This window comes from Somniosus microcephalus, chromosome 1 (assembly GCF_052327205.1).
Source record: "Somniosus microcephalus isolate GS21.2 chromosome 1, FLI_Smic_1.0, whole genome shotgun sequence".
NCBI lineage: Eukaryota > Metazoa > Chordata > Chondrichthyes > Squaliformes > Somniosidae > Somniosus > Somniosus microcephalus.
Window position 1 is genome coordinate 358672141 of NC_140987.1, and position 19330 is coordinate 358691470.

A 19330-nucleotide genomic window follows, 5' to 3' on the forward strand; every position below is an offset into this window, starting at 1 on the left:
AAGGATTGTCATATGAACGTATTGCATGCTTGAATACTAATTGCCCACTGTAATCTCCCCATATTTACCTATCATAAAAGGGAGAACAGATTTCCGTGAGTGAGCTCCAAGCTAAGATCTAATCTAGTGATTTCATAAATATAAATGTTATTAAAAAAATGTTGTCTGACTGCCCTGCCTTGATTATTTTATCTTGTTATTCACTGATGGTTATCTTATATTCTTTGTACAAGATGCAATATAATCACTTTGGATGCTAAAATGGAAGTTTTAAATCTAGTTCTGAATTACATATATATTTTTGTCAATAAGTTTCTCTTTATCAAGATTACATAATTCACTAGGGAAAGAGCCAGCCATTCAATTTAAACTGTACAAGATACTGAAGTAATGATATAAAATTATTGATGTAGTACTCAGAGTGTACAGCAGCAACTTAGTCTTATAAACATTGTATGATTGAACAAGAAGACTCAAACATATCAATTTATTAACTACAAAATAATCTCTTTGATATGAACATGAAACCATATGCAAAATCTTTGATACTTTCACTTTTATTGTTTTTACCTTTCAAATATAATGGACGAAGCCAATAAATAGGAAGATTTCCACATACTTCCAGGACTTTTGAATTCATCAGAAAATGTTGGTCCTTAATTGGTTGTTCAGCTGCCACCCAAACAAGAGACTCATCAAACTTCACTGGCATCATTTCATCTGGCTGTTAAAATGAATGGCGTACATTAACCTTTTTTGTCAACTGCCAAAAAAAAGTAGTAATTCATTATTTTTTTTAACTTGGTGGTTTCATTTAAATTTGATTTGTAGAAAACTCTGAATTTATTAGTCGTACAAGAAGCGCAAATGACAAGACATAATTAAATTCAACTTCAGTTTGAACATATGGTGTAGTATAATTGGTTTTTCCACAAGTTCTGATTAGCAGAATTTCATTAGGAAACTTGGTGCACTAACCTATTTTTCATCATTAGGCAATGCAAAAAAGGGCTTCAAATGGCCATATCAGCAGTGATGTACTTTTGTCAGAGTGATTTCAATGAAGACTTTTAGAATGCAGTTGTATTGCAGGTATCAGTCTGAGAGTAGACCTTGATGTTCACTTAGCAGACCTGAGTTATAGGTCTGACTATGCATCGTGCTGACAAAATAGCTCTGTGTAAGCTTGGATGATGGTGCAAAGCCCTTCTCCCTGGGAGGCTGAATAGAAGAGCATGGGTGGCAGCCTGAATGCTTTCCTAACAGTAAAAGCATTAGAGAAGTATATGTTTCATAAATGACTCGGGAGTCCAATGGACTGGCTCAGCATTACTGAAATGTGGCTCAGCACTGGGCTGAGTATTTGCAACATTTTCTCTTTTTACCTTGGAATAAATGTTCTGGTATTAGTGCCATTGACCAAACCACCTTCAAAGAAAAGATATCCAATCACATTTCAGCAATCAAAAGTATTTCATTTAAGTTTATTCCTATGAGATGGTGAATTCTGAAAAATTCTATCATGGCAAGGTGAGGGTGAGGGTGAGGGGAGGGGATGGGGAGGAGAGGAGGCCCTTTCGCCCATTTGATTTTATCTTTCTGAAAACCAACACCACAATCTCGGCATTACAGCAAGTATCTGTTTCTTAAATGTGTTCTGGCTGCAACAATTCTTCCTGGCAACCCACTGAAGTTGTTAATTATCCTCTAAAGAAATACTTCTTGGCATCTGTTTGAAACTTTCCCTTCACAATTCTGAACCTGTGCCCTCTTGTCCTTCTGCATAGATGTATATGAAAGTATTCCTGGTTTAATATCCTTTATATGTTTTATAGACTTCTTTTCAGGCCAATGAGCTTAACTTAATGAATCATTGTTCATGGGTCATTTCTGTAACTCTAGGGATCAGTCTTGTTGCTCTCCTCTGCACCAGTTCTAGGACTTGGATTGCCCCTGATCACATATTGAAATCTTTGTCTAGTAGGTCTAGGAGGGATTTCAGATTCATTTATTTTAAGGTGTTAAGTTAAATTCTGGTCAGAATACGTTACATCCACCGAACACACAAGATTCTGAGAATGCATATTAGATCCAGATTAAATGGCTGCAGAAATGGTGTTTCCTGTATACCACATCAGCTTGAGATAATGGGGTTTATTAAGACATTAGTAACATACACATATAACATACTGGAATGGCTTCATTCAATTGAGCCCAACCCAAGTAGGGGTGGTTGCCAGGGGCCCACACGTGGGCGGGCATAAGTAGATCTAAGTGGCAGTTTAACTGGACAATCCCAGCACTGAGAGCTGGGAGAGGGTCAGAGGTCAAATGTTTGGCTCCCTGTCTAGCAGGGACACAAAAATTGAGTCTGCAAAAACTTGGGGCTGAATTTTAATCGGGAAGTGGTTTGGGAGCAGGGTGGCTCGGAAGCGGTTGGGAAACCTGGGAGAATGGGTTTTCCACAGGCCCTGCTAAATTTAACGGAAGGGTTTAATTTGCATGGGAAACCTCTGCTTCCACCCGCAGCCAGCCAGCCTCTCAATCTGGTCGGGTAGGCCTGTAGCACTAGGCCACAGAGAGGAGGGAGGGAGGGATCACGTCAGGGGCAGTCGGAGGAGCATGGGAGGGGGGTCAGGTGAGGATCGTGGGCCGGGAGCAGCACGGGGGGAGGGGGAGGATTGTGGGCCAGGAGCAGCACGGTGGGGGGGGAGAGGGGGAGAATCGTGGGCTGGGAGCAGCATGGTTGGGGGGGGGGGGTGGGTTCGGGTGAGGATGGTGGGCCGGGAGCAGCACGGTGGGGGGGGAGGGGGAGGATGGTGGGCCGGGAGCAGCACGGTGGGGTGGGCCGGGAGCAACACGGTGGGGAGGGGGTGGGGAGGGGAGGGGGAGGATCGTGGGCCGGGAGCAACATGGTGGGGGGAGGGGGGGGCGGGTGAGGATTGTGGGCCGGGAGCAGCACTGGGGTGGGGGGGGGGGTGAGGGTGAGGATCGTGGGCCGGGAGCAGCACTGGGGGGTGGGAGGGGGAGGATCGTGGGCCGGGAGCAGCACGGTGGGGGGCAGGAGGTGTGAGGATCGTGGGCCGGGAGCAGCACGGTGGGGGGCAGGAGGTGTGAGGATCGTGGGCCGGGAGCAGCACTGGGGGGTGGGAGGGGGGGGGGAGGGTGAGGATCGTGGGCCGGGAGCAGCATGGGGGGCGGGGGGGGAGGATCGTGGGCTGGGAGCAGCATGGGGGGTGGGAGGGTGAGGATCGTGGGCCGGGAGCAGCACGGTGGGGGGCAGGGGGTGTGAGGATTGTGGGCCGGGAGCAGCACGGTGGGTGGTGGGGGGGGGGAGGGGGAGGATCATGGGCTGGGAGCAACACGGTGGGTGGTGGGGGGGGGAGGGGGAGGATCGTGGGCTGGGAGCAACACGGTGGGTGGTGGGGGGGGGAGGGGGAAGATCGTGGGCTGGGAGCAACACGGTGGGGGGCAGGAAGAGTGGTGGGGTGGGGGTGGGGGTGCGGGGCAATCATAGGCCTCCTGGAGGATCTATGATTGTGGGCGGGGTGGGTTAGGCAGAGATGCTGGATCCAGGAGGTGAGTGTAAAGGCACTTACCTCCTGGATCCAGCAGTCCTCATCATGCTTTAGCTGGCAGGTTTCACGAGGTCTCCAAAACCTGATCAGCTAAAGTTAAATTCAAAATGGAGGTTAAAACAGAGGCTTCCAGCCTCATTATAATATTTAAGTGGATAACCTGCCTCCTGGGAGCAGGCTGGCTGCCCCCCCGCGCCGTTCCACCTCCGTTAAAACTGGAAGTGGGCGGGTTGAAGGTGGGTTCTGGTCTGGATTCCGATTTTTAACATGACTCCAACCCACCTGTTTTTTTAAGTTAAAATTCCCCCCAAGGAGTGGAAAACAGTCACAGGAGAGAAATCGCTCCTTAAGGTTAGAGCCAACTAGTTTCAGAGATTTTGCTCATCTGTAAAGCTGAATTTACTCCATTAGTTGGGCAGTGTGCTTTGGTATTTTCTATTTTATGAGGATTGTTGTGAAATAGATTGAAATTCACACAAACTGTTTTCTGTCCATTCTTATGTTACATGTAAAATAAACTCCTTTGTTGACTTACAGTTGGCCTTGTCTCAATAGAATGTTTCAGTCTGCCTTCCAGAAGATAGGAGAAATGTATGTGTGGACATCTGCAGAATTACTGTAGCCAGCATACACAAGGGCAGGTTTTCATTATAGTGATCCCTGGACAAAATTACCATCTAACTAGATATTAGGCAGTAAATATATAATTCCTGATTGTAGGGGATGTGTGAAATGCTTACAGGCGAGACTAGAGACCCTGAACCCAAGAGACTATCTGTTGCAGACCTGCAATTTGTAACACACGTCCTTTGTTGTATTGAGTAAGATTACATAACATAAGAATTAGAAGTAGAAGTAGGAATAGGCCATTTGGCCCCTCAAGCCTGCTCTGCCATTCATCAAGATCACGGCTGATCTTCTACCTCAACTCCACCTTTCCGCACTATCCCCATGTTCCTTAATTCCCTTCGTTCCCAAAACTTTATTGACCTCTGTCTTGAGTATACTCAACGACTGAGTTTCCACAGCTCTCTGGGGTAGAGAATTCTAAAGAATAACAACCCTCAGTGAAAAAATCTCTCCTCATCCACGTCCTAAATGGCTGACCCCTTATTCTGAGACGGTGACCCCGTGTTCTAGATTTCCCAGCCAGGGGAACCATTTTTCCAGCATTAACCCTGTCAAGTCCCTTAAGAATTTTATATGTTTCAATTAGATCACCTTTCATTCTTTTAAACTCTATGGAATATAGGCCTAGTCTACTCACTCTCTCCTCATAGGACAATCCCCTCATCCCAGGAACCAGTCTAGTGAACATGTGTGGTCTGACCAGAGTACATGCAGCTTCAGTATGAATTCAATGAATTTAAACTCAACTTGTTTACTGCAGCCTCTCGCTCTTTGAACATGGTGGCTGATGAGTCAATTAATATCCTTGGTTCTCTCACTTTCCTCTTTGGTAACTTCTATGTACCCATGATGTGCATGTGCCTCCTATTTTGGCTTCCAATATGCGGTGCATTGCATTTATCTGTACTGAAATTCATTTTCCACTGTGCTGCATATCCTGTCGAGCACTCCTGACTACTTTCTCTTGGTCCAAAGTTGCTCCTAGTTCAGTACCACCTGAAAATTCAACTACCTTGCTCTAAGACTGCAAATCTGGACCCTATTTGCATACCAAGAACAGGAGGGATATTGGATCCCTGTGGCACCCACTCAGTGCCTCTCGCTACTGCACCTCCCCCCCACCCCCTTCCCATTTCAACCTAGTTCCCCTCTGCTTCCTTCCCTTTAGGTAGTTCCTAATCCATATTCATGCCTTACTTTTGAGAACTTAATCCATAACAGAGTCACAACTTTTATTAAATATTTTTTTTGGAATTCTGGATACATTATGCTACATGACATTCATATGTCAAGTCTTCAAACTGTAAGTCTATGAATCCATCCATTTCTTTTCTACTTGCTCGTATAGCAAGTAAAACTAAACCAAAATAGAATGAAGAAGACTACAGTTGGCACCTAAGTGGTTCTGTTGCCATAAACTTTTTGATGTCCTCATTAATAACTCAAAAACACAAGTTCTATTTTTATAAAGCCTATGGGCATACTTTTATGTTGATACACAACCAAAAGCTAGCAGAATTCCTGCAGCATTGCTGACAGTAAATCAGATCATACATTTTGTTAATAGTGTAATACCATGGCATACACAATATTATTCTGTTGCATTTGGCCAGGTCTGTCTCTTTAAAGTTAAAGGCCAATTACTGTAGAAAGGTCAATTGCTGGTTAATAGCTGTTGGTGAGGGAAGTTTCCACATTGATAGGTGCCAGTCAGAAGAAACCAGCATGAAATTACTGATTTTCCCTCTTTCTTAAAAGAAAATATAGCTTTGACACTCTGAAGTGTGACATTTATAGTCATAATAAATTAATAGAGCTCCCATGGAATTACTTTGATGTTGCACTGGCTTATAAATATTGAAGTATTATACAGGTACCATGTAATATGCAATATTTAAGCTGACCTGCCCCTTTAAAGCCAGAAATTTTATAAGTAAACCCAGCCTGAAGTCACTATCTTTAATTGTTTGGTATGGGACCTTTGCAGATTGGAAATGCACACTAATGAGAGCACATTGCTAATTACGGCACAGACCTTACAATAAATGTATGGATGAGTAAATCATATTTTCAAACACAATAGCAAATGCTAGTAAAATAGATTGAAATTTGGCTCTTGATTGCATGTGCCAGGAGCATGCAAGAGGACTTGCCCATTAGAAGTGTTCCAGTGGTGAGGGGTACATGGTAATAGCCTCACTAACACTTTGCCTTTGACAAGGTAACACTGAAGAATATCTGTATGAGACATTTGCTATTGATATCAAGGGCAAAGCTGCAACAGAAGTAAGGTTAAATATATATATTTTTTAAAAAGAGCAGAAGATGAGAACTATTGAATGGTAGCCAACCATAAGCTTTTTGAAAGCTCTATAAACTTTGCCAATCTTCTGCATAAAATCTAGCAATCTTATTCAGAAAAGGACCTTGTGATGCAAAGTCAAACTTTAATGCTTTGATCCATCATTCGGAATCTTGCTGTCAGTCACAAGATTTATTTTTTGCACAGACAGGATTGCTTCTATCAAAAAATAAATAAATGAAAGAAAGGGTCAATCAAGATCGAGCACTATTAAAGACAGAAATAGTTAGAGTACAATCATTTAAAAAAAAATTAAGTCTAAAAAGGTGTGTTAAAAACAAAATCTACACAATTTACATAAAGCTCAAAGCCTTTTCAGGAAGCTGAACAGATCTTAATATATGAAGTCACATGAAAACATAGGGCAGACTGTGTTTTTCAATTTAGTAAAAGTGCTTGAATTTCCAACAGAGCCACTTATATAAATATGTAGAGGAATAAAGGACATTAGGAGTCCTATTCTGCAGGAAGAGGTGTGTAGGGTAAATGAGGTAATTTGTGATGCACTACTGCAGGTGAGGTTTAACATTTACTCATGAGTTCTTGGTGAGCAACGTTTCTCTGAATTGTTAATGACTGTTTAAGTAAAGAGAGGTTGCAAATTCCTACCCTAAAACAATCCTAATCATCTCTCTGTAAATCAGAGTCACTCTAAGAATGGATTTTATCAATGTACCCTGTAGGAGATGTGAGGCAGGCAATCTAGCATCAGTCAGAATAGAATGGATTAATTGCAATCCAATCCTCAACACCCAATCCATCTGGATGTCACAGCTAGCAGTCCATATATTAGAATGGGCCAGTTCCTATTTGCATCTCATAGTTCAGTGAAGAAGAACTCGGCAATCGAAACCTTTCACAGGGGAGAGAACCAGTGGGAGCAGGTATCTGTTGCCCTCTGTATACCTTTGACCAACTGTGTCCCATACTAATGGGTGCACAGCTGGCAAGATCTGGTAACCCAGTCTTTCTGCAGTAAGCAAATATTGAATGAATGTGCAGCAGGACTGGAAAGGGAGTGATGCAAACTTGGGAGTTTAAAAAAAAATCTGTTTATGCTTCTGTGAAGTGCCTTGGGATGTTTTTCTACATTAAAGATGCTGTATAAATGCAAGTTGTTCTTTGATGTTGTTGTACCTTGTACCTGCAAGTATATACTTGATTCAGGATATGATGATGTTCAACTTTATAAGTTGCATGTTCAGCTGCACAGAAAGCCAGATGTTTTGAGAGGGCCCTAAAGAACAAGTCCCTCCAAATAACACTAAGCTGATATTCAGAGGAATTTTAATGAGGTAAAATGAGGTCGAACCCCTGAAAAATATTGATTTTTTTCTAGAGCTCACTATTAGGAGGAACTTGTATTCTGTCTTAAAATCTGAATGTAACACTGAGATCATGGATTGCATGAAACGTGAAAGATGGAATATCAAGGGCAGTATCAACAGCTAGATTCAGAAAGAGCAGATGCAATTATTAAGAGACCAAATTGGACAGAGAAGTACAAGAGTCTAAGAGAACAGGCCAAGGAGGAATCGTCTGCGAATCAGGCAAAGTTCATGAGACTTAATCACTGGCAACAGGAAAGATATATGTGTATACACCCACACCCAGCCAGAATTAATGCAGAGCTGATTGTACAAGACTGGAAACCCTTACTCTACTATCTAAAAAATTACAACTAATTGTTAGGCTGAGCAGATCTTAGCTGTAATATTCCAATGAATTTTAGAAGGGTCTTCACATGGGTCCTATTTAAGGTACCAGGATGACAAATGTTTTCTGAAAGCTAATTGAGAGGTCTCCTGGGTTAGCTATCTGGTCTACTTGAACTCTGCTGTAATGTCATTATTGTCTTGCCTGGATTGGGTGAGATTTCCTGGTCATGTCCTGCCTAGTAGGTGCGGGGTGGTATTGTTAGATGGTACCACAGTGGTTGAAATGAGAGGGGAACCAGTCATGTGTGGCAGCCAGTACTAAATAATTTTGAAGGTATCTTCAGGTTAAAGGTAGAATGAAGGAAATTTTCAGGAGTTTGGGATTTAATTCAGAAGTAAAATGCCAAGTTGGAATCCTGAAAGGGTCTTTGGTTTGAGGAGGGTAATTCACTGTCTGCCACACATTCCTGCATACCAGATTCCAGGAAAGCAAACCATATTGGGGGAGAATTACACTCCCTTCTAATGTCCAAACTGCTGGATTAGGCATCAGGACATTAATATACTGCATGCCAAGATCAGAAGGGCAGTATTCTGCAAAAAAAAAGCACAAATATATTGGGCATGCTGTTCCCTTCAATAGTTTCCTAGGTCACGACATCTCTGTTATCTATCTCAACTGACTGAACCTACCAGAAAATGGAATAGACTAGGCTGGATTTTCTCAGCAGTGTCGGGATGGTGGCGGGAGAGCTGATTGCCAGGTTCCAGTCCTGATCCTGGCTGCAGCCGCTCTGTCAAAAGGATTTTCCCTTGATTGGCCTTGTTAATCCCACCCTGCGGGCTTCTTGGCCAATTAACAGGAAGCGGGTCTGATGACATCATTTGATGATGTGTCATCAGCCGGTTTCCTTAAAGGGACCACGGCCACATTGAGTTTGACAGTTGTTCTGGCAGTGTTTGACAGCATTGAGATGCTGCAAACACTGACAAGCACTGCACAATGGTGAACGCTTGCACCCAGGTTCTCCAATGACTCCCTCCGTATGCTTATGGAGGGAGTCACAGCACGCAAGGAGGCTTTCTTCCCTTCCAAGGGCAGAAGAGACCTCCCCAGGACACCAACGCAGCCTGGTTGCACATTGCATAGGAGGGCAAAAGCAGGGTTGTCATCAGGGGTCCCTGGCTGCAGTGGTGCCAACCTTTCAATGATCTCAATGGATCATGAAACATTGTCATACAGTGAAATCTATATTTTCAACACTGCCCTTATTGGACAGATCTGTGTGCACCTTGAGAAGTGTCTTACTGAGTTCCAGTGAATGTTGAGACATAACTTCCCTCCCGCCCTCCCCCCGCTATAGTGATGAGTGTGAATGGAATGGCTTGGACATTAAAGGGATGCTTTATGGTACTGGTGTGGGATGGTGTCAACCTGGCGCATCATGTGGCAGCCAGGGTTTTTCAGCACCAAGTGAAGTATATCTGGCTATGGTGATGCCAACGCTCACCTCCCGGGCAGCAGTGTTGTCAGGGGCTGATGGCCTGTGTCCTGTGCAGCATCAGGTGATGGCAGAGAAGGTTGGTGATGTTGGTGTGCCTGGTGATGTTGGTGTTGGGGCTGATCGTGGAAGGATTCAGAGGACCAAGGCGTGTTTTTTCCAAGGGCACTGATGTTGCTGCAATAGGTGGCAGCTGCAGGTGAGATGACAGAAGTGATCTGTCAGTGGTGAGAGGGGTTGTTCCAAAGAGGTGGCACTGGACATACAGTTGGCTCTAAACACTTGCGAGCTAAAGAAATCTCTATCTGTATTACAAATGCAGTAACCAACAGTTTCTGTGCTCTGAAACTGACCATCTGCAACATGGCATCCTTTACACCACTTCTGGAGCTGTCAGCTTATCAGATACATCAAAGCAGACTCAACTCACGCCAGGGTGAGCTGGTGTGTTCCCCAAGCAGCAGGTCACCCATGGAGGAGAATGTAAAATTGGAAGGAAACCTCAAAATAGCATTAAATTGGCTGTTAACAAGCCATTTAATGAGCCCAATTGTCTCCTCCGCTGCTTGGTGTCGGGTCAGTTCTCCACTGACAGACCCAACAACTGGGAGACTCGCGTGGAGGCGGATTGACCGGGTTTCCTACGCGCTGTCAATCTTTGCTATTTTGACAGTGGACCCGCCTCCAAACACGCCCTCTGAATGCTGGCAAAATTCCATCCACAGACTTAACACCAGTCCCACATCGCAGCCTCAAAGCCACCAACATGCATGTACTGAAGATCATAGAGTCCTAGGGTTATACAGCACAGAAAGAGGCCCTTCGGCCCATCGTGTCCGAGCTGGCCATCAAGCCCTGTCTATTCTAATCCCATTTTCCAGCACTTGGTCCGTAGCCTTGTATGCTATGGCGTTTCAACTGCTCATCTAAATGCTTCTTGAATGTTGTGAGGGTTCCTGCCTCTACCACCCTTTCAGGCAGTGAGTTCTGGATTCCAACCACCCTCTGGGTGAAAAAGTTTTTCCTCAAATCCCCTCTAAACCTCCTACCCTTACCTTGAAACTATGCTCCCTGGTTATTGACCCCTCCACTAAGGGGAAAAGTTCCTTTCTATCTACCCTATCTATGCCCTTCATAATTTTGTACACCTCAATCAGGTCCCCCCTCAGCCTTCTCTGCTCTAAGGAAAACAACCCCAGCCTGTCCAGTCTCTGTTCATAGCTGAAGCGCTCCAGCCCAGGTAACATCCTGGTGAATCTCCTCTGCACCCTCTCCAATGCAATCACATCCTTCCTATAGTGTGGTGACCAGAACTGCACACAGTATTCCAGCTGTGGCCTAACTAGCATTTTGTACAGCTCCATCATAACCTCCCTGCTCTTATATTCTATGCCTCGGCTAATGAAGGCAAGTATCCCATATGCCTTTTTAACCACCTTATCTACCTGTCCTGCTGCCTTCAGGGATCTATGTACATGCACACCAAGGCCCCTCCGATCCTCTGTCCTTCCTAGGATCCTACCATTCATTGTGTATTCCCTTGCTTTGTTAGTCGTCCCAAAATGCACCTCCTCACACTTTTCAGGGTTAAATTCCATTTGTCACTGTTCTGCCCATCTGACCAACACGTCTATATCGTCCTTTATCCTGAGGCTTCAGTCCTCGCTATTTACCACTCCACCAATTTTCGTGTTATTAGCGAACTTACTGATCATACCTCCTACATTCATATCTAAATCATTAATGTACACTACAAACAGCAAAGGACCCAATACCGATCCCTGCAGTACACCACTGGACACAGGCTTCCAGTCACAAAAACAACCTTGGACCATCACTCTCTGCCTCCTGCCACTAAGCCAATTTTGGATCCAATGTGCCAAATTGCCCTGGATCCCATGGCTCTTACCTTCTTGACCAGTTTCCCATGCGGGACTTTGTCAAAAACCTTACTGAAGTCCATGTAGACTTCATCAACTGCACTACCCTCATCCACACACCTAGTCACCCCCTCGAAAAATGCAATCAAATTGGTTAGATATGATCTCCCCCTGACAAAGCCATGCTGACTATTCTTGCCTCTCCAAGTGGAGACTAATTCTGTCCCTCAGAATTTTTTCCAATAATTTCCCTACAACTGATGTTAGGCTCACTGGCCTGTAATCCCCTGGTTTATCCCTACTACCCTTCTTGAATAATGGCACTACGTTAGCTGTCCTCCAGTCCTCTGGCACCTCCCCTGTGGCCAGAGAGGTTATGAAAATTTGTGTCAGAGCCCCTGCATCTCCTCCCTTGCCTCACATAGCAGCCAGGGATACATTTCGTTTGGGCCTGGGGATTTATCCACTTTCAAGCCTGCTAAAACCGCTAGTACCTCCTCCCTCTCAATACTAATTTGTTCAAGTATATCACAATCCCCCTGCCTGATTTCTATGCCTACATCGTCCTTCTCCATAGTGAACACAGATGCAAAGTATTCATTTAAAACCTCACCCACACCTTCCGGCTTTACACACAGATTGCCACTTTGGTCCCTAATGGGCCCTACTCTTTCCCTGGTTATCCTCTTGCCCTTAATATACTTATAAAACACCTTGGGATTTTCCTTTAATTTGCCCACCAGTGTTTTTCATGCCCCCTCTTCACTCTCTTAATTTCTTTTTTAAGTACCCCCTGCATTTTCTATACTCCTCTAGGGCTTCCACTGTTTTTAGTCCTTTGTATCTGCCAAAAGTCTCCCTTTTTTTCCTAATCCATTCTTGTATATCCCTTGACATCCAGGGTTCCCTGGACTTGTTGGTCCCACCCTTGACCTTTACGGGAACACGTTGACGTTGTACTTTCTCTATTTCCTTTCTGAAAGACTCCCATTGCTCTGATGTGGATTTTCCTACAAGTAGCTTATCCCAATCCACTTTGGCCAGATCCTGCCTTAGCATATTGAAATCGGCCTTCCCCCAATTTAGATCCTTTATTTCCGGTCCATCTTTGTCCTTTTCCAAGACTACCTTAAATCTCACTGAATTATGGTCACTGTCACCAAAATGTTCTCCTACTGACACTTCGACCACTTGCCTGGCTACACTCCCTAGAATTAGGTCCAGTACCGCCCCCTCTCTTGTAGGACTTTCTATATGCTGGCTCAGAAAACTCTCCTGGATGCACTAAGAATTCCGCACCCTCTAAGCCTCTCACACTCTGACTATTCCAGTTAATATTGGGGAAATTGAAATCCCCTACTATTATTACCCTATTATTTCTATACTTCTGAGATTTGCCTACATATCTGTTCCTCTATCTCCCCCTGACTGTTTGGGGGCCTATAGTACACTCCCAGCAAATTGTTTGCCCCTTTTTAAAAAAAATTCTACCCATATGGCCTCATTAAAGGAACCTGCTAAGATAACATCCCTCCTTGCAGCAGTAATTGACTCCTTGATTAATATTGCGACACCCCCTCCTCTTTTACACCCCCTCTGTCTTGCCTGGAGTTTCTATACTCCGGAATATTGAGCGGCCAGTCCTGCCCCTCCCTCAACCATGTCTCTGTGATAGCAACAATATCTTACTCCCATGTGTTCATCAACACCTTCAATTCATCTGCCTTACTCGCAAGACTCCTTGCATTAAAATAAATGCCATCCAGCCTTGTCATACTCCCTTGTGCCGTTACATATTTTCTCTGCCTTCCAGGCTGACTTGTTTTTTTCCTCTATATTTGGCTGTGCATCACCCCCTACTATAGCTCCACTCATTATCCCACCCCCTGCCAAGTTAGTTTAAACCCCCCCCCCCCCCCAACAGTACTAGCAAACCTCCCCGCAAGGATGTTGGTCCTGTTCCGGTTCAGGTGCAACCTGTCTGACTTGTACAGGTCCCACCTTCCCCAGAAGCAGACCCAGTGATCCAGGAAACTAAAGCCCTCCCTCCTACACCAACTCTTTAGCCACGCGTTCATCTGCTCTCTCCTCCTAGTCCTATACTCACTAGCACGTGGCACTGGGAGTAATCCAGAGATTACAACCTTTGAGGTCCTGCTTTTTAATCTGCTATCTAGCTCCCTAAATTCTTGTTGCAGGACCTCATCCCTCTTACTACCTATGTCGTTGGTACCAATGTGAACCACGACCTCTGACTGTTCGCCCTCCCGCTTCAGAATGCCCTGCAGCCATTCAGTGACATCCTTGATCCTGGCACCAGGGAGGCAACATACCATCCTGGAGTCACGTCTGCAGCCACAGAAACGTCTATCTGTTCCCCTTATGATAGAATCCCCTATCACGATTGCTCTCCCACTCATTTTCCTCCCCTCCTGTGCAGCTGAGCCACTCATAGTGCCATGGACTTGGCTCTTGCTGCATTCCCCTGAGAAACCAGCAGTATCCAAAACAAAAAATCTGTTGGAGAGAGAGATGGACCCAGGGGACTCCTACACTACCTTCCTAGTTCTTTTACTCTGTCTGGCGGTCACCCATTCCCTGTCTGCCTGTGCACTCTTTACCTGCGGTGTGACCACCTTGTTAAATGTGCTATCCACGAAGATCTCAGCTTCGCGGGTGCTCCACAGTGACTCCAGCCGCAGCTCCAGCTCCAAAACGTGGATTTCGAGTAGCTGCAGCTGGAGACACTTCCTGCACGTGTTTGCCCTGGACACCGAAAGTGTCCCTGACTTCCCACATTGCACAGGAGGAGCACTCCATGCTGCCGAGCTGCCCTGCCATGTCCTAACCTTAACTTACTCCCTTTACTTCATTTAAATTAAAGAATATTAAATACACTAGGGACCTTACTTCACTTGAAACACTACTTACTCTAAACTAGAGACCTTACTTTTACTTCAACAACTGGGCTGTAGAAATACTCACCAGGTCCTACTTACCAATCTGCTCCTTCCCTGGTTGTGACATCACTTTAGCAGTTTTGCAGTTGTTGTTTGACTGCTCCCACTCTCGGACTCTTTCCCAACTCGCAGCACTCCTCTGCAGCGCTCCTTTATGGCCGCTCCGCCTTCTCTTGGGTCCCGCTGCCGCTCCCACACACGTCCGCCTCCTCCGGTGTCGGGCCTCCTCTGCCGCGCTGTTTTATGACCATTCCACCTTCTCTCAGGTCCCGCTGCCGCCCCCACACAGGTCCGCCGCCTCCGGATACACAAATGTAACATCCTGCACGTACTCAGTTCAAATTAAGTTTGATATCAGTGGGGGAAAAAAATAACTAATTTTGTTAAATAAAATAAAGCCATTGTTTACTGTTGAGTGATTTCATATTTGAATTTGATAGTAAATGTTATTCTAAAATACAAAAGCACTCAGCAGTAACTATAATTATTTTTCCTTTGTTGTTTGAAATTGAATGGTTAAATGTACCCAATGTTTTTATTTCCCATAATCTATAAAAGGAACGTTTACATATTTCAATATAAAGGATCTTGCGAAAATCTGTGGTCCAGGCAGCTTTGAACCTCCAACTTATTTTGCGTGCACGCATTCAGCTTTTGCACTCTCTTCAAAAATTTTCTTCACTTATTTTCCGCCCTCCCCCAACCCTTCTGAAAGTCCAACTCCTTGCTGGGGTCCAGTTTCGTGGCTGCAGGTTGGCGAGGTGGCCCTTCATGTGCGGGTCTTGACGGTGAGCAGAGCACAGGAACGTGCAGGCGCAGAAAGGACCACCGCGAGCCATCTGATCAGTCTCAGTCATTCAGAAATATCGGCCTAGAAGCTGGATCGCGCCCAACTCGAGGCACAATAACCAGTGCAAATGCCTAGTGAGCTCATGGCAGGGACCCAGGCAAATTGGTCTGCTGCCCTCATTTGCTTATGGGATGCCAGTGGTTGAAATGAGGGGTGAGCCAATCCTATGTGGCAACCAGTACCAAATAATTTTAAAGGTATCTTCAGGTTAAAGGTGGAATAAAGAAAATCTTCAGGAGTTTGGGATTGAATTTGGAAGTAAAAGACCAAATTGGAATCCCGAAATGGGACTTTAGTTTGAGGAATGCAGGGGCGGGGGGAGGCAATTGGGAATGGGATGAGTGGTGGTCAGCAGTTGGCTGTGGAATTAATGTGGAGCAGGGAGGAGCACTGGTTTGATTTCCAAGCGCCTGAAGGAACTGACCAATGGAGGAGCCTTTACCAGTATGATGGGTGCAGCCCATGGAATAAGGATGTGCTCGCTGCTGGCTTTAGTTGCCTGCTTTATGTGCGATCTAATTTTGAGGCCATCATATCTCATAAATCTCTCGTATCACACTTTTTTTTGCCCGGTACTTATCCAACTCCCTCTTGAATTTACTGATACAAACATCCCCCATTTTTACTCTCGGTCTTCCAAGTTGGAGGCTGTACCCTCTCTGCTGTTGCACTGCAGTGGGACTGTTTGACAAAGGTGACAAACTTGAGCAGTGAGTTGCTTAACAGCCACTCTCAGAGCATCATCAGAAAAAAATCTGTAAGCTTATTTTTTTTTCATTACAAAACTCAGCAGAGACTGAGGATCAAACATGGGAAATAAAACCAGAAAATGCTGGAAATACTCAGCAGGTCAGGCAACATCTGTGGAGAGAGAAACAGAGTTAACGTTTCAGCTCAATGACCCTTCGTCAGAACTGGAAAAAGCTGGAGATCAAACAGGTTTTTAAGCAAGTGGTGTCCTCACGTGTGATGATGTTAAAGAAGCCATCCCCTATGGACAAGCCCTGCGAATACACAGGATCTGCTCAGACAAGGAGGAATGCGACGGACACCTACAGACGCTGAAAGACACCCTCGTAAGAACGGGATATGATGCTCGACTCGTTAATCGACAGTTCCGACGGGCCACAGCGAAAAATCGCATAGACCTCCTCAGAAGATAAACACGGGACACAACCAACAGAGTACCCTTCGTCGTCCAGTACTTCCCCGGAGCAGAGAAACTACGCCATGTTTTTCGCAGCCTTCAACATGTCATCGATGACGATGAACACCTCGCTAAGGCCACCCCCACGCCTCCACTACTCGCCTTCAAACAGCCGCCTAACCTCAAACAGACCATCGTTCGCAGCAAATTACCCAGATTTCAGGAGAACAGCGACCACGACACCACACAACACTGCCACGGCAACCTCTGCAAGACATGCCAGATCATCAACACAGATACCATCATCATACATGAGGACACCACCCACCAGGTACATGGTACATACTCATGTGACTTGGCCAACGTTGTCTACCTCATACGTTGCAGGAAAGGATGCCCTGGAGCATGTACATTGGCGAGACCATGCAGACACTATGACAACGGATGAACGGACACTGCACAACAATCGCCAGGCAGGAGTGTTCCCTCCCAGTCGGGGAACACTTCAGCAGTCAAGGACATTCAGCCTCCAATCTTCGGGTAAGCATTCTCCAAGGCAGCCTTCGAGACACACGACAACACAAGATCGTCGAGCAGAAACTGATAGCCAAGTTCCACACTCATGAGGACGGCCTCAACCCGGATCTTGGGTTCATGTCACGCTACATGTAACCCCACCTGATGTAGAGTCATCCAGACTCGAGTCGTCGTTGGCTTGTTCTCTCTACACAGATGCGGCCGGACCTGCTGTGATTTCCAGCAAAAAATTTTTTTTGTTTTTTGTTTTGTTTTTCATACAGACCCCAGCATCTGCAACATTTGACCCCTTGTGACCCCACCTCATTGTTCATTGATTTAATATTTTCCTGACTGACCTGTTTGGACACCATCCACACCTTTGATTGCTGTGATTATCTCTCTGCCGAGGTGCGTAAAGGGCAGTTAGAAAGATTACCTGTAATCATCTTTCAGTGTTCTCTGACTATATATGTTGTGCCTATATGCATCTCTTCACTTCACCTGATGAAGGAGCAGCGCTCCGAAAGCTTGTGATTTCAAATAAAGCTGTTGGACTATAACCTGGTGTTGTGTGACTTCTCAAGAATGAAAGACAGCTGCCATGTTGAAGGAAAAAAAAATAAATGTAAAAAAAATAGGTGGAGAGGTTATGGCCTGAAATTGTTGAACTCTATGTTGAGTCCAGAAGGCTGTGAAGTGCCTAATCGAAAGATGAGGTGCTCTTTCTCGAGCTTACGTTGAGCTTCAGTGGAACAATGCAAGAGGCTGAGGACAGTGAGGTCTGAGTGGGAGTGGAGCGGAGAATTAAAGTGACAAGCGACTGGAAGCTCGGGGTCACCCTTACGGACTGAATGGAGGTGTTCCGCAAAGCGGTCACACTATCTGCATTTGGTCTCCTCAATGTAGAGGAGATCGCATCACGAGCACCGAATACAGTATACTAAATTGCAAGAAGTACAAGTAAATTGCTGTTTCACCTGGAAGGAGTGTTTGGGGCCCTGGACAATGGGAAGGGTGAAGGTAAAAGGGCATGTGTTGCATCTCTTGCGCTTGCACGGGAAGGTGCCGGGCGAAGAGGAAGGGGTGTTGGGGGTGATAGGGGAGTGGACCAGGGTGTCTCGAAGGGAGCAGTCCCTTTGGAATGCTAAAAGGGGAGGTGAGGGGAAGATGCGTTTGGTGGTGGGATCACTCTGGAGGTGGCGGAAATGGCGGAGGATGATTCGTTGAATGTGGAGGCTGGTGGGGTGAAAGGTGAGGACAAGGGGAACCCTATCATGGTTCCGGGAGGGAGGGGAAGGGGTGAGAGCAGAAGTGCGGGAAATAGAATGGACACGGTCAAGGGCCGTGTCAACCACAGTAGAGGGGAATCCTCAGTTGAGGAAAAAGGAAGACATGTCGGAAGCACTGGTATGGAAGGTGACATCGTCAGAGCAGATGCGGCGGAGACGGAGAAACTGGGAGAATGGACTAGACTCCTTACAGGAAGCGGAGTGGGAGGAAGTGTAGTCCAGGTAGCTGTGGGAGGCAGTGGGCTTGTAGTGACTGTTTGTCAACAGCCTATCCCCAGAGATGGAGACAGAGAGGTCGAGGAGGGGAAGGGAAGAGTCGGAGATGGACCATGTGAAGGTGAGGGAAGGGTGGAAATTGGAAGCAAAGTGAATTACATTTTCTGGTTCAGGCGAGAGCAGGAACCAGCACCAATACAGTCATCAATGTACCGGAAAAAGAGGGGAGGGAGGGGACCTGAGTAGGACTGGAACAAAGAATGTTCCACATATCCCACAAAAAGGCAGGCCTAACTGGGACCCATGCGGGTTCCCATTGCAACACCTTTAATTTGGAGGAAGTGAGTGGAGTCAAAGGAGAAGTTGTTCAATGTGAGAACAAGTTCAGCCAGGCGGAGGAGGGTGGTGGTGGATGGGGACTGGTTGGGCCTCTGTTCAAGGAAGAAGCGGAGCACCCTCAGGCCATCCTGGTGGGGGATGGAGGTGTAGAGGGATTGGATGTCCATAGTGAAAAGGAGACAGTTGGGGCCAGGAAACTGTGACGGAGGGCGTCGGAAGAGTCGTGGATGTAGGTGGGAAGAGACTGGACAAGGGGAGAAAAAAAGAGTCGAGATAGGAAGAGATAAGTTCCGTGGGGCAAGAACAGGCTGAAAGGAGGTAGAAGCAGGTTGTGCAGGGTTGGGGAATTATGAGGTTGGTGGCTGTGGAGGGAAGATCTCCAGAGGAGATGAGGTCAGTG

At 45.8% G+C, this 19330-nt stretch overlaps 1 protein-coding gene across 1 annotated transcript in view; it reads right to left on the minus strand.

The window, feature by feature from the left end:
• The window catches only part of tnmd (tenomodulin), a 106443-nt gene that overhangs the window by 32463 nt on the left and 54650 nt on the right, over window positions 1-19330 (minus strand). The window contains exon 4 of the mRNA XM_085995960.1: window positions 571-724. Within this exon, the coding sequence (XP_085852086.1) occupies window positions 571-724 (154 nt within the window). The remainder of the gene's footprint in view (window positions 1-570; window positions 725-19330) is intronic.